Genomic DNA, 14,894 nt, shown 5'->3' with positions numbered 1-14,894 from the left:
TGATGGGAACACCGTGGTGCCAAAAGTTTAATGGAGAACAGGGGACTCAGGCAAATAACTTTCAGGATTGGTATGATACGCAAAAATCAATGTTTAATATATATCCTTTTTCTGAGGCGCAGAAAGTTTCAGCTTTAGTAAGTAATCTGGATGGAGAAGCAAAGAGGGAAGTGTTAGCTTTGCCAGTAGCACAGCGTGCAACATCTGAACAGATATTGACGTTTTTGAAAGGTATTTATGGAGATCTAGCTCCCCTTGCAACCCTTCGTTCTCAATTTTTTACCCGTAAGCAACGGACTGATGAGAATGTTAGACAATATGCTCTGGCACTTCAGGAATTGAGTAATCGGTTGGAGAATAGGGGGGATGGTACCACTAGGGGTAAAATCTTACGGGATCAATTTATTTTAGGATTGTTGGATGTAGGATTGCGTAGGGAACTTCGGGGTATGGTTAGAGCAGCACCAGACAGTTCTTTTGTAGAGGTCAAACAGGAAGCCATTCTACGAGCAGATGAGTTTGGGGAGGTGAGGCAGGCCGTAGCTGCAACGGTACAGTTAAAACCAGCCCCAGATAAAACAAAATTGGTTGAGGATATTAAACAGGAGGTTTTTTTGCAGTTAAAAGGAGAAATAAAGGAAATGGTGGCTGGGATGATTAATGACGTTCGTGAAGGAGTACAGAATTTATTGCCTAACAGTGAAAGTTCAAGACATAGGTATGAGTCCAGGGGAGGACGAAGAAGTTCAGACCAATTTGACCATCAGGGTAGACCTATCTGTCGGCGTTGCAGACAAGTTGGGCATATTGAAAGACGTTGTAGGTTGGTGGAAGGAGCACAAGGGCCTTTAAACTTGTAGAACCCACTGTGCAGTCCCAAACAGTGGGTATGTTAGGTAGGGGCCAATCAGAAAAGAAAGATCATTTAGTAGGACAATGTCCAGTGGTGGATGTGGTGATCCAAGGGGTTAAAACACCTTGTTTGATTGATACAGGTTCACAAGTGACTACATTGACAGAAAGCTATTTTAAGAAACATTTTGAGACCGGGGGGCCAACAATGTATCCACCTATTCAAAGGTTTAATTTGGTAGCTGCGAATGGTTTAGTTATTCCATATATTGGGTATATTGAAGTGGATTTAATTATATGCGGCAAAGTGATACCAAAAAGAGGAGTGCTTATTGTCAAAGACTCGAATGGGTCGTCATATCCAGGACTGATTGGAATGAACGTAATTAAAGAGTGTGGGAGAATTGTGATGACACAGTCTGTAGATGGTTGTTTAGGGGCAGAAAGTGAAGTACAAGTTAAGGTGTGGAACCAGATGTTCTCTGGGTGTGAGGACTTGTTAAATTTTGTTGATGAGTCAGGACAGATAAGTGCTATTTATTGGCCACAGGGAAAACAAAAAATAATACCAGCACAGTCAGAGGTGGTGATCGAGGCATGCGCACGTGTTCGGCCTGATAGAAAGGATTATGTGGGCTTGGTAGAACCATGTCAAGATGTATTGCCGGGCCAGTTATTGGTAGCCCGATCATTAAGCACAGTTTCAAATGGTAGAGTTATGGTCAGAATCTTAAACCTCTCCCCAGTTTCGGTGACGCTTTTTCAGCGTTGTCGGTTAGGTCAGATTTCTGATGTTGAGTTGTGTCCAAGGTCGCAGGGAAATGTAGAGTTAAGACCATTGGATAACGAGACTGTGGAGGTGGGGGTGAGACAAACTAGTGTGCAGGATGCAAGGCAAGAACATTTGCCCTGGCCTGTGGCTGTTTCTTTAGATCCACTGCAATTTAGTTCCAAACAACAAGAAATGATTTCTGATTTGTTGTTAAAGCATCAGAAGGTTTTCTCAGAACATGACGAGGATTATGGGCATACTGATAGGGTTTTACATGTAATACCCACAGGTGATGCAGCCCCAATTAGAGATCGTTATAACAGGATTCCACCAAAATTGTATCAAGAAGTAAGGGGACTTTTAAATAACATGCTTGAAAATGGTATTATTAAGGAGAGCTATAGTCCTTGGGCAGCACCTGTGGTGCTTGTCAGAAAGAAGGACGGCACCCTTCGTTTCTGTGTAGACTACAGGCGGCTGAACAGTGTTACTCACAAAGATTCATACCCTTTGCCTAGAATTGAGGAGTCATTGGCTTCATTGAAAAAATCTAGAGTGTTTTCAACATTAGATCTAGCACATGGATATTGGCAGGTGGGGGTGCACTCAGCTGACAAAGAGAAGACCGCTTTTGTGACGCCAATGGGGCTATATGAATTTAATCGGATGCCGATGAGCTTATGCAACGCCCCAGGAACTTTTCAGAGACTGGTCGATAGCTGCCTAGGGGATCAAAATTTTGAAACCTTATTGCTCTATTTGGATGATATTATTGTTTTCTCACCCTCATTCGAGGCCCACATTACTCATCTGGATTTGGTTTTCAGCCGCCTGGGGGACTTTGGTCTAAAAGTCAAACTCAGTAAGTGTTCCCTTTTCCAGAGCCAAGTTTATTATTTAGGCCATGTGATTGCAGAAGGAGGGGTGTCACCAGACCCAGAGAAGTTGCAGGCAGTGGAGGCCTGGGTAACCCCTCAAAATATTACTCAGTTGCATGCTTTTTTGGGCCTAGCAGGGTATTATAGACGTTTTATAAAAGATTTTGCCCAGATTGCAGCGCCACTGAAGGCAATGTTGTGGGGGACATCAAAGCGATGTAATCAACCAGCCACAGGAAAAATAGATGGGTGGGCATGGGGAATGGCACAGGACATTGCTTTTAAGAAACTGAAGGAGAGTCTCCTCCAAGCACCCATTTTGGCATATGCTGACTTTGAATTGCCATTTTTGTTGTACATTGATGCCAGCCAGACAGGGTTGGGAGCAGTATTGGCCCAGGTCCAAGAGGGGAAGGAGAGAGTAATTTCCTACGCAAGTAGAAGTCTCCGACCAGCGGAAACGAATGATAAAAATTACAGCTCATTCAAATTGGAACTTCTGGCGTTAAAATGGGCCATAGTGGAAAAGTTTAGGGAATATCTTGCGGTGTCTCCATTTACTGTTTTCACAGATAACAATCCTTTGGCTCATTTGAATACAGCAAATCTGGGTGCAGTAGAGCAACGATGGGCAGCCCAGCTTGCGGGATTCCAGTTCGAGGTGCGTTATAGACCAGGGCGGACAAATGGAAATGCTGATGCCCTCTCCAGGTGGCCTGTGAGTGAGACTTCAGCTTGGCCCACAGAGGATGGAGCAGTCCCATGTGGTGAGGTCGGATATGTCGCACCTGAGGTTGTCCGTGCCTGTGTCCATGCCTTTGTTCCAGTCACTGAGGACCTGGAGGGGAGTCACAAGTTTGAGACAGTGGTACATACAGATCAAGGAGACCGAGTTGGCCCCAGTCTGTTGGCCGAGTGGAGGAGGGCACAGCGGACTGATCCAGCGGTATCACGACTGTGGATTTATATGGACAGAGGAAGAGGGCCCTCTCCAAGAGAACGAGCTGCAGAAGATCGGTCTACCCAAGTGTTGTTGCGACAGTGGGCCCGCCTCTGTGTGGATCAGGGACTGCTGTGCAGGGAGGTTTGTGATCCAAAGACATTTGACAAATGGAAGCAAATCGTGGTGCCGCAGTGTCTGCAGTCGCAAGTCCTCGAATGGGTGCATGATCATGCAGGACACTTGGGGGCAGAAAAGACTCTGGGTTTAACCCGACGACGTTTCTTTTGGCCAGGCCTGGTACGAGGAGTGGAGAAGTGGTGCCTTCAGTGTGTTCGATGCAACTTGCACAAGACTCCTGTAAATAAAGTGAGTGCCCCTCTTGTATCTATACAATCAGAGTACCCTCTTCAGATTGTTTCTGTTGACTTTTTGTCACTGGAGACTACACGTAGCGGGATGTGTAATATTTTAGTTATGATGGACCACTTCACTCGTTATGCAGTTGCAGTGCCCACTATGGATCAGACGGCTGTGACTACTGCAAGGGTGTTGTGGAAACATTTTATACAGTCATTTGGGGGGTTTGATCAGTTGCACTCTGACCAGGGCCCAAATTTTTAATCAAGGGTCATTAAAGAGCTATGCTCGTTATATAATATCAGTAAGTCTCATACGACTCCTTATCACCCATCAGGAAATGGACAATGTGAACATTTTAATCGGACACTGTTGAGTATGTTGGGCACTTTAAAGGATGATCAGAAAGAGGATTGGGACCAGTTTGTGGCAGAATTGGTCCAGGCCTACAATAACACCCCTCACCCTTCTACAGGCTATACTCCGTATTTTTTAATGTTTGGCCGTCATGCAAAATTGCCCATTGACGTTATGCTGGGCCGGGGAGATGGCTTTTTGGGGACAGTTGAAAGCTGGGTGCATCACCATCATAAGAGATTAGTAGCTGCTTATAATCAAGCCCGAAAACAAGTTCAGAAGGCTCAATTTCATCAAAAGAAGGGTTTTGATCGTAGAGTTAAGGGGGAACCTTTGTTGACGGGACAGAGAGTCATGGTCCTAAATAAGAGGGCCAGGGGACGGGGTAAATTGGATGATAAATGGGAACAGAATGTGTATGTTGTCATGTCACAACCTAATCTCGATATACCAGTTTATGTTGTTAAGAAGGAAGGGGCTGATGGGGAGGAGAGGGTGTTGCATCGCAATATGTTAAGCCCATGTAAATTTGATACAGCCTTGCCCTTAGAGAAATGTGTGGAGGTTACACCTTCTGATTGTAATGTCAATCCTGTGAACAGTAACTGCTGTATGTATCCTTGGGTGGGGGACTGTTTTACAGGACCACTGGCACCCATACAAACGGATGGAGGAGTGACCTCCCATATGGACATCGTTGAAGAGCCATTACAGACTGCATCGAGGGAAGGTCCCTCCAGCCCATCTGTTTCACAGACTGAGTATTTGAGGCGGTCTGCACGGGCCACGAAGGGCCTGTTGCCTCTACGTTATAGGATGTGAGGTATTTGGGAATGTGTGGACACATTTTGAGTAGGGGGGGTGGATGTAAGCCCTTTATTTTAGACAAGGGGAGGGGCGACAGTGGTAGTGCCCGTAGTATCTGCCTTGTCTCATTAAGGGAAAAAGATAAACACCTGTGCGGTATTCTTAAGGGGATCAATAAAGGTATGAGGTCTGCTGTTGTTAAGGAGGGAATTCTGTATGCGAGGGCTGCTGAGCTTCTTGCCGAGGCTACCGTGCCGGGACGTGGGTTGGATGTCTTTTCTGCGATGCGTGCGAAGCGATTGGGAGGGTTAGTTTGTAATCTTGAGTTTCCCTAATTAAAGTTCGGCGGCCGCCGGTTGTTTTCCCGAACGCTGTACCCCATGTCCGGTAGCGGGTAAGAAGACCAGCAGACAATTTTCTGCCCTTATGGTTCTTAAATTATGTGTATATGAAGTGTTGTATTCGCCGGGGAGTCCTGGGTTAATGTGATTGACTAATTGTTACCGGTCCCCCGGCGATTGTATTTTCTCTTTCTCTGTGTGTGTGTGTGTGTGTGTATAGGGCCTAGGGCAGGTTCTTATCTTTCATGTGTCATTTTTCATATTGTTTTATATTGACGACGACTAAGTAGCCAGCCAGAGTGGTTTTGGCTCATATTGAGTGACTTTGTGGTGTGTACTGAAGTGTTGGAGTTAACTAATGCACTTATGGATTTTTTTGTATCTTTTGGTGTTTGCTGTGAAATGAAATTCTGTATAATTGTTGACACATTAACTAACTTTAAGGTGTTGAAACCCTCTGCTGAATACCCTTCTGCTCGTTGATTATGTCAGGTAACTTCTGATTGGTCAAATGCACTATCAACTATATATGACACCCATAATCTGCTGCTCTGCCCTGTTGAGGTTTTAATATGAATTGTATTTAGTATATAAGAATAAAAGTTATACTTGTATTCATTGAGGTTGTGTGCTTGAGTCTCCTTGGCTATTCAGGCCCAAAATAAATTTCGTCCAGTTAGGAACCTGTTGGTCTCTTTCTTTACTCCTCTTATTTTTGGAGTGTTACACGAAATGATGGTGATGAGCGAGCAGGGCCCCGCAGCTGCATCACTGGCGTCAGTTCAGCAAACCAAAGAATCGAAAGTTGGTGGGGACTGATGCGCAAAGAAGGGATTGAATTCTGGATACAGTTTTTTGGAGAGCTGAAAGACGAGGGACTGTTTTCTGGAGATTTTCTGGATAAAGCTTTGTTGCAGCTGTGTTTTCGAAATATTATTCAGGTAAGCCAAATGGTATTTTAAATGACCCATTAACTCGTTGGGTTAATTGATCCTGTATTTACATTTTTCAGTCCCCATGATTTATCTGCTGATTGATTAACAAACATTAATTATTTTGCATTTAATCACTTACACGACTCTTTGTTTTGATGCGGCAAAATGCCTTTTAATTCTCCGCAGTGGGACTCATCAACTCAGAAATGATCACACTGTTGTAATTTACACTAGTAGATGACAATATCAAGTGTGTCAGTGACTTAGCAAAAACAAATATTGAAGCCTATTAGAATGCAGGAATTCCTATATAATTCAAATAATGAAAGAAAAAAATATCCCTATGTGAGTTTTTATTATTATTATTTATTTGATAGGCTATAATAACACAAAAGAATCAGCACGTGTGCGTGATCGCAAATGTTTAATTTTATACAGCACTTCAAAAGACAAGAAGTGTTACATTTAGTCTCTTTTCTTGTTTTGTAAATAAAATAGCTAACAAAGCCAGAGCAGAGCTGTTGTGGATTTCAGAGCAACACTGCGATGTTTCTTTCCTGAATTAATCTGTTTTTGAAGAATGGAATGCATAATCTATTTGATTAGCCGTTTGAAAGAATCGATGACTGAAGTATTCAATGTATCATTAATTAAAACGGATACTTTCCGCAATCTATCATTTATCCATGACAAGCCTATATTGCATAGGCCTAACTACAGTAAAGCAAGGGACATCAATTAGGTCACTTGGGGCACAGACACAAAGAAATTGTGTGCATGCATTTGTGTGTGCATTGGTTTAACCTAGATTGTGATCCTCACAGAAAAACAAAAAGAAAAATTTTCAACTTTGTGGTAAATCGGCTCATAAACAATTAATTTAATAAAGCTTTAACATAATTTTTTTTTTTTTTTTAATTAGGCAAATTTTGTAATCATTTGTAATAACAGGACCCCCTGCCCCACGATTCGCCTTGGTTATTATTATTATTATTTTTTTTTTTACAATTTGATCAATCACTAAGTTATCACACAAAAAAAAAAACAAATAAATGATTGTAAACATGAATCAATTTTGTTATTTGTCTAACTTGAACAAATGTTGTTCAATTTTTTTTGTTTTTGTTTTATTTCAGGAGGAATTGAATGAGATTGCTGCTGTTTGGAATGCTCACCGGATTCAACCTTCAGCAAACTGCAGTGTTCCTTGCGGGATCCCAAATATCATGTTCATGGCACCTCAACTATGGGGAACAGAAAACTTTATTGTAGAGCAGGACAATGATGATCTACAAACAGCCCAAGAGGCATGCTTGTTCCTGACAGCAGTGCCTTGTGATGAAGAAGTATTTGATCTATGTACAATCGTCATGGAGGAGCAGCAGTTAAGCTTCACCAAAGACAGACTCGAAGCATTAGAGCTATATCTTGAACTCAGGGATGCAGTCCGATCCCAAATAACAGAATTAACAGCCTTAAATTGGTTGGACAATCATGGTATTGAAATTTGCAAGTGTCTAACAGTTTTGAAAGGATCCATTATCTTCCACTTTCCTCAGTGGCTTTATCACAAAATAAATGTAAATGCTTATGCAAACTGTAATTGCTCATGTAGTTATACATGTAAACAGTTTTAACTTTCTACAGTGGTAGACATGATGGACTGGGCATCAAAGTTTTCCTAAGCAGAACAAGACTGACTGTGAGCACCCTGAATATATTTAAAGGGATAGTTCACCTGAAAATTCAGTCATGATTTGCTCACCCTTCCACTATTCAATGCATCAATGCTATTCGTATGCATTTTTCTTCTGTTGAACACAAAATAAGATATGTTGAAAAATAATGGGGACAACAAAAAATCTCATAGTTTTAGAACAAGTGTAGGGAGAGTAAAATTATGACAGAATTTACACTTTTGGGTGAACTATCCCTTTAATGTTGCTTTGTCTAAATAGTCTATTTCTACATGCATGTTATTCTACATGTTCTCATGTATTTTTTTTTAAGTTGATTGTGACAATCAAATAAAGGAGTCAATGTCTGAATGATTTATACTTTAGAAACTTTAGAATTTTTTTAATAAACTCTGAATGTATACATAAACACTGTAAACATTTCTTTGTGAGCATCACTTTCTAGCTGTTGTGAAGTTTTAGCCAACTCTGAATGCATACACAAATATTTTAAACATTTCTTAATGTAATGAACATCAATTTCTAGTTGTCCTCTGATAAAAACAGTTTAAACTAACTCTGAATATATACATAACCACTGTAAACATTCCTTAATGAACATCACTTTCTAGTTGTTCTGAGGTAAGTTTTAGCAAACTCTGAATGCATACATAAACATTATTACATTATTATAAACATTTCTTAACCATAGTTAACGTCTTTCTACTTATCCTGAGATCTTTTTGTTTCATTGTACAAAGGCAAGTTTATGCTATTTTAGCAGCAATCAGTAGCAAACTTAAATCAAAGCTCCCTGGGGTAAAAACAAACATATAAAGAAAGGACTTTTAGAAATGAAATTTCACAATAACTTAGGGAATTTGTATAAAGACGATGTTAAAGGTATTCTGTTTACATTACATTCTGCTTAAATTAAATGCCACAATTAAACTGTATTTGTTCTGTATGACATTAGCACTAAAAATTTTTTTGCAACTCCTATAAGCAGTTACCTAAGAGCAATATCATTTGGTCCTAAAATGCATTTTCTTTCACACAGGACATTTTAGTAGAGGCAGTAGCACACCTGTTTGTTTTAAGTGAAATAATGTGTTGGCTACCAATTCTAAGAGTACATTACAGTTAATGAACATTTTTTTTCAAATGTCACATATCGGCTGTGCAACTTCAAAACTTTAATTAATCACAATTTTTTTTTTTTTTTTTTTTTTACTTTCAGTAAAGAAAAGAATTCTTCAAGATTACATTTAATTAAAAAAAATAATGATAATAATAATTATATATATATATATTATATATATATATATATATATATATATATATATATATATATATAAATGAGAAGCATATTTAATGGTCCTAAACATAGTAAGATGTTCAAACCTTTTTTTAAAAAGAAAAAAAAAAAATCAGTCCAAGTTACACCACGGTACATCCATCATTTGAGGCACTATAGATGAAAGTAGTTTCTGAAAGGCCGGATCCTATTCCAGCTACTGCACGACAAACAGCCTGCAAAAGCAATAAACAAGAAACTATAAAAAAAGATAAAAAAAAGGTCAAATTAACAAAGAAACACAAATATAAATAGACAAATGTACAAAAAAAATATGTGCACTTTTTGTTTATATTACTGAACAAATAGAAACAATGCTTCATGAACATCAAATAAATTTATAAAAATATATGTACAACAACTTTGTATAACAGTGTGGAAAACTTACAAAATTTCTCCATTAAAATATGAACTGTTATTTATTTCAGTTACTCATAAAACCACCAGTACTAAATTGATATAACATCCATCACCCAAACTGAACTGTTAAGAACAGCACTGAAGTCACTGCGGAGGTCAACAAAGGCAACATCAGAGAGCAACCACATGTGTGAGATTGTGGGCGACACTGGAAGTCACTTGTTTCAATGAAATTCACCATGATTTGTTTCCCAAAGAGCAAATCAGCCCCTTTGCAGAAGCGCAAGAAGTTTTTTAAGGTGTTGTCATCTAGACTTGTGCCGGTATTCGGTAATGCGATATATCGTGGTAATAAATATGCACAATATTGTTATCGTGGGCACTTCCAAATACCGAGAATAATTATATATTACAAATTATTCAGAATTTGAAATGCATTTTAATAATACTTTTCCCAATCTGCTGGTCAAAATGCACAACACCGTTTGTATGCTGCTTTAAAGACCCGTGTGAACTCTGATGTAAACAAGCACGCACAAGAAGCACATGGAGGAACACGTGAGAGATGCGCTGAATGAAAGCACATTCACTCTCTGACAGCAGATGGCGCTAAAACTGCAGAAACTGCAGCCCTTACCCTGGAAACCCCATAAATAAAAGCAGCTGCTACTTTCTAAACATTTAAATAATATAAAATAATATTTATATATTTCCATATTTTTTTTTTCCCATTTTAATCTGGACTATAACATGTCCTAGATATTGTTTGAAAGTGTTTTGATTCTTTATTGTTCATTAACACTTTACATTAGGGTTCATTAGTTAACAAACTGCCAATGAAAAATTCTTCTGAACATTCATTAATCTTAGGTATTCCAATATTTAATAACACATTGTTAAAATCGAAAGTTGCAACTGTGTTATTTAATGAGCTAACATGAGCTAAGACTTGTATTTTTTAACAAAGATTAGTAACTTCTGTAGCAAATGTAGCTATTGCTCATTGTGAATGTTAATGCATTAACTAAGCTTAACTAATGAGGTCTTATTGTAAAGTGATACCTATGGGTCTTTAAAGTTCTTTTGCACTTTAATCGGTGTAAAATTTTTAACTTTAAATATATTTTTTGTATTGCTTTATTGCATTTAAATGTTCAGTTATTTTTGTTATAAGAAAAAAGTTATTTTACCTGTTATACTGTATTATGTCCACTTTTTTAAAACTTAATTTCAATACCGTGATAATACCGCATACCGTGGTAAAACATGATCAATTAATCGCAACATGAAAATTTGATACCGGCATATCCCTATTGTCATCCAATTCCATAATGTACTTTTTCAGGAATCTTGATACAAAGCACTGCTGGGCTGTCATGACTTCAGGAAAAACAAGGATATCCTTTACAAGCTTGGGTGTTGGTTTTTGCTCTTGAATAATGTTTGCTAGCTTTTGTGGTGACAAAGTACTAGCAAAATCCTTAAGAACAGGTCTCCAGGATTCAATCACAAACATAGGGGTTTGGATGAGAGCTTTATGGCCTAACTGTTCCAAAAGTTGAGGTAGATTTTCTTCAGTAGGCCTCTGGTGACAATCATTGGAATCAAGAACATCAAGAAGTGACTCATGATCAGCTGAGTTGAAGTTTGCCATTGCCTCTTCAATGACATCACGCTCATGTTTTGCTATGTAGTGCATAAACGAATCTAAGACACTACTATATGTGGTACCATATAAAGCTTCTTCAAGAAATGGCAGGGAAAGACGAATAGGAAAGTACTTGACTTCTTCCCATCCTTTGACCAATACTCTTGCAATAGCTTGCCATTCATCGCTCTGAAATTCATGTCTAAGGAATGGGACCTTGACATCTGCATCCAAAGCACATCTGGAATAAAATTCATCCCAGAATTCTGTCAAGCAGTCACGAAAAACACCTGATACAATGCCTTGTTCAATCTGCCCATTAGGTAGTTTCATTCGAATACTGATCTCTTTGTCCATCATTGCTGGGTCATTGAAAGCTTGCATCAGATCACCCAGAACTTGTCCTCTTCGCACCAAAATAATAGTCTTTGGTATCTCAATTGGAACTGTATCATCCAAGCTTCCAAACTGAAGTGAACCTCCTCCAATTGTGACTTCATTATCAAATGATTCCTCAAATGGTGTCTCTTCCACATCAGTTGTGATCAGTTGTTCCTCTACATTTTGTGATGTGGAACTGGAGTTGAATGCCCCTGGGCTCCGTACTTGCAATGTGTTCACATTTTCTTTAGTTAAATCACTTTCCTGACTCAGTGTTATCATTTGTTCTTGGAAACTGTCCTCCCAGTTCTCTACCTCAATTATATCATCATTCTGCATGACTGATATTTGCTGGGCCATAATATAAAGTGGATCATGTAACATGAAATTGGTCTCTTCAGACTCCTCTGAAAATGTGAGCTCAATTGTTTCACTTACATTGGTGCTAAAGCTGCTAGATGCTTGGTTGTCATCTTGGGCACTTTCATTCAACTTGACATCTGCTTCAGGATTTGTGACAGAGTTTTTTGTATTCTTCTGTGTACTGATGCACTTTGTAAAAAGATAAAGTCTGAGAATTTTAACCTTACTTGCTTCATACAAATCTCCAGTGGTACATTCCGATTCAATCATTCTGTGGGAGAAATCTCGAATCTCACAGTCCAAACTTTTCAGATCTAGATGTCTGGATTTACCATCTGGAAAAAAGAGACCCTCTGCTATTTCCTGCACATCTTTCATGGTTGAATTCACATCTATAGAGACATGCCTGGTTCCACCACCTTTTGCAGACCGAACTTGTTTGAAGTCATTGTCTCTTGCATTGAAGTTCATCCAGCCCAGTTCCACACGCTTGGATTTCTTCTTGGCATTTGTGTTTCCAGCATATTTTTTTGAAATCTGTTGTCAATGTTCTTCTTTGCCACTTGGGGTACATACTCATTTCCTTAATCTTTCAAACAAGTTACTTTTCCTGTCAGTATTTTCAATGGAACACTGTTTTCTTCGACAAAAGGCCACAGTTGCCACTCTGTCTCCATAACAAGGAATATACTTGGCTAGCTCTGTCTCTGGCATCAAGGGTATTACAGATGCATCAATCTGTTGAAAGAAATAATTCAAGTTCATTTAATTTTTTCTAAATCTACACATTCAGTATACAAATTATGAAATATAATTTTATATAAATATGTTTTAATACAATTTTTATAATCTGATATTATATAAAAAATACATAGAGTGCTTTAACTTTGTACACTAAAATATTTTACTACACCTTTAGTTATACAGATATGCAGACTATAATGCAGGCAATAATGTAATATTTAGTCAATTAATATTTGCCATTGTAATGGCAATTCTCAGATTTTTTGTTTTGCATACAGAGAAAAGCTTTATTTACCTCAAAATTATGAGGGAAAAAAAATATCAAATATAGAGATTTACTCTTCTCCATGCTTGCATGTGACCTTGATGCAAACAAACAACTCAAAGTAGGCCTAATCCAATTTAATTTAATGTGGTGTTGTTCAGATTCCTTTAAATTATTTATTTGATTTTGCTAATTTCAGAATATCATTCCAATTTACATTCAAAAATGCAATTCACACAAAAGCAACTTGAAAACTCATCTTCTGAACATCTTTTCAGTTTAAAGAGTGTTTAAGTTACGCAAAGAATCCATGCAATGTACGGTTGCCCATCGGAAATCATAAAAAAGTACATAGGAGACTCAGCATGACTGAACAGATTTACATATTAACAGCCCCCCACCAAAAGATCAGTTTCGCATTACCGAACTTTTTACTGAATGATTCAGTGCTTTAAACGAATCAGGTGAGTCATTGATTCAATGACCTTTTCATAAACTAAGACAGGCAATTGATTCATTCCTGAATGAATCAGCCATTTGAACGAATCAGTTGAATGACTCATTAAGACAGTCATATGGCACCACCTACTGGCAGTTCATTTTAATTTTAAAAGTATCATTGTTTTTTTTAACGAAAACATTTAAAACATCCTATAACGTGCAGTTGTTATTATGTAATGCATGCATTCATGCTATATTTCAGCTTATATTGTCTCTGTAAATGCAACTAAATGGCACTTCAGCTGTTTCCGTTTCCTCTGCAGTGGAAATATGTATTTTATTGATAAGCCTACTGATTTAATGTGACTGATAAAAGCCATATTTTAATCACATTGTCTTATTACGACTGAAATTTCTAATACAATTTAAGGACTTTGATATGACAAATGACAGTGGCTTTCAAGCCCTGCACATGTTTATAAAAACAAAAAATGACAACTATTTACCTTGTCTTGTTCAATTCTGGCTATGTTTGCCTCTTCGATGTTGCGTTCCCTTAAAAATGTCAAAAGATCGTCCTGATCCATGGAAGTCACGTAAACCTTCAACGATTTTCCAATGTAACTTGTGCAAAAAGCAGGTAAAGAAATTTGTGAAATACAGTGAGTTATTATGAAACAAAGAGCCCATCGAATGCAATACAAAACTACGGTGCCTGTGAGAGGACATGGTCGGTTCACTTAGTTTTGTCGTGGCCACGACATAATAACTCGTGGGAACGTGATAATATGTCGTGGCCACGAAATATTAATTCGTGGGAACGTCTTATTATGTCGTGGCCACGAGATCATTTTGTAGAGGTAACGACATCCTTATAGCAACCCCGAATTATGTTATGCTGAGGGAACGACATCCATTTCTTATGGCCACGACTTCTTATGTTGAGGGAACGACATATTTTTCCCGTGGCCACAAGTTTAATGCGTAAACAAACCTGCGTGACCATAGCAACCCGAGATTATCAGAGATGTATTCATTATAATATTTTATTTTGAATTAAGAAAATATTAAATTATTATAGAAAATATTTCATTATTAAATTATCATATTAACCATATGCCTTGGCTACCGGACTTTATTACGTGCCAGTGACGGCTGTGGTGCTTGAAGGGGCTATAACTAATTTAATTTGTAAATGAATACACAACAGGCTCATTTATCATTTATCTGACAATTATGCCAATAAAGTTTTGACGTGATGTGATGATAAATGAGCATGTTGTGTTTTCATTTACAAATGAATCTATTTATTCATTCATAACAATTATTCATTCTATTTATTATTTATTCATGATAAACTTCATTTAAATGCTGACTATCACATGCAATAACGTCCCGTAGCCAAGGCATATGGTTA

General features: G+C 38.2%; 1 protein-coding gene across 1 annotated transcript in view; it reads right to left on the bottom strand.

Annotated features, from left to right (window-relative positions):
• The window catches only part of LOC122135614, a 32,602-nt gene extending 18,436 nt beyond the window's left edge, over positions 1–14,166 (bottom strand). The window contains exons 1-3 of the mRNA XM_042715589.1: positions 13,984–14,166; positions 10,936–12,765; positions 3,247–3,340 (exon numbers count right to left, since the gene is read on the bottom strand). Of these exons, the coding sequence (XP_042571523.1) occupies positions 3,247–3,340; positions 10,936–12,498 (1,657 nt within the window). The 5' untranslated portion in view covers positions 12,499–12,765; positions 13,984–14,166. The remainder of the gene's footprint in view (positions 1–3,246; positions 3,341–10,935; positions 12,766–13,983) is intronic.
• Positions 14,167–14,894: the final 728 nt, after the last annotated feature.

The sequence above is a fragment of the Cyprinus carpio genome, chromosome A3 (assembly GCF_018340385.1).
Source record: "Cyprinus carpio isolate SPL01 chromosome A3, ASM1834038v1, whole genome shotgun sequence".
NCBI lineage: Eukaryota > Metazoa > Chordata > Actinopteri > Cypriniformes > Cyprinidae > Cyprinus > Cyprinus carpio.
This window is presented reverse-complemented; position numbering and strand designations above follow the sequence as displayed.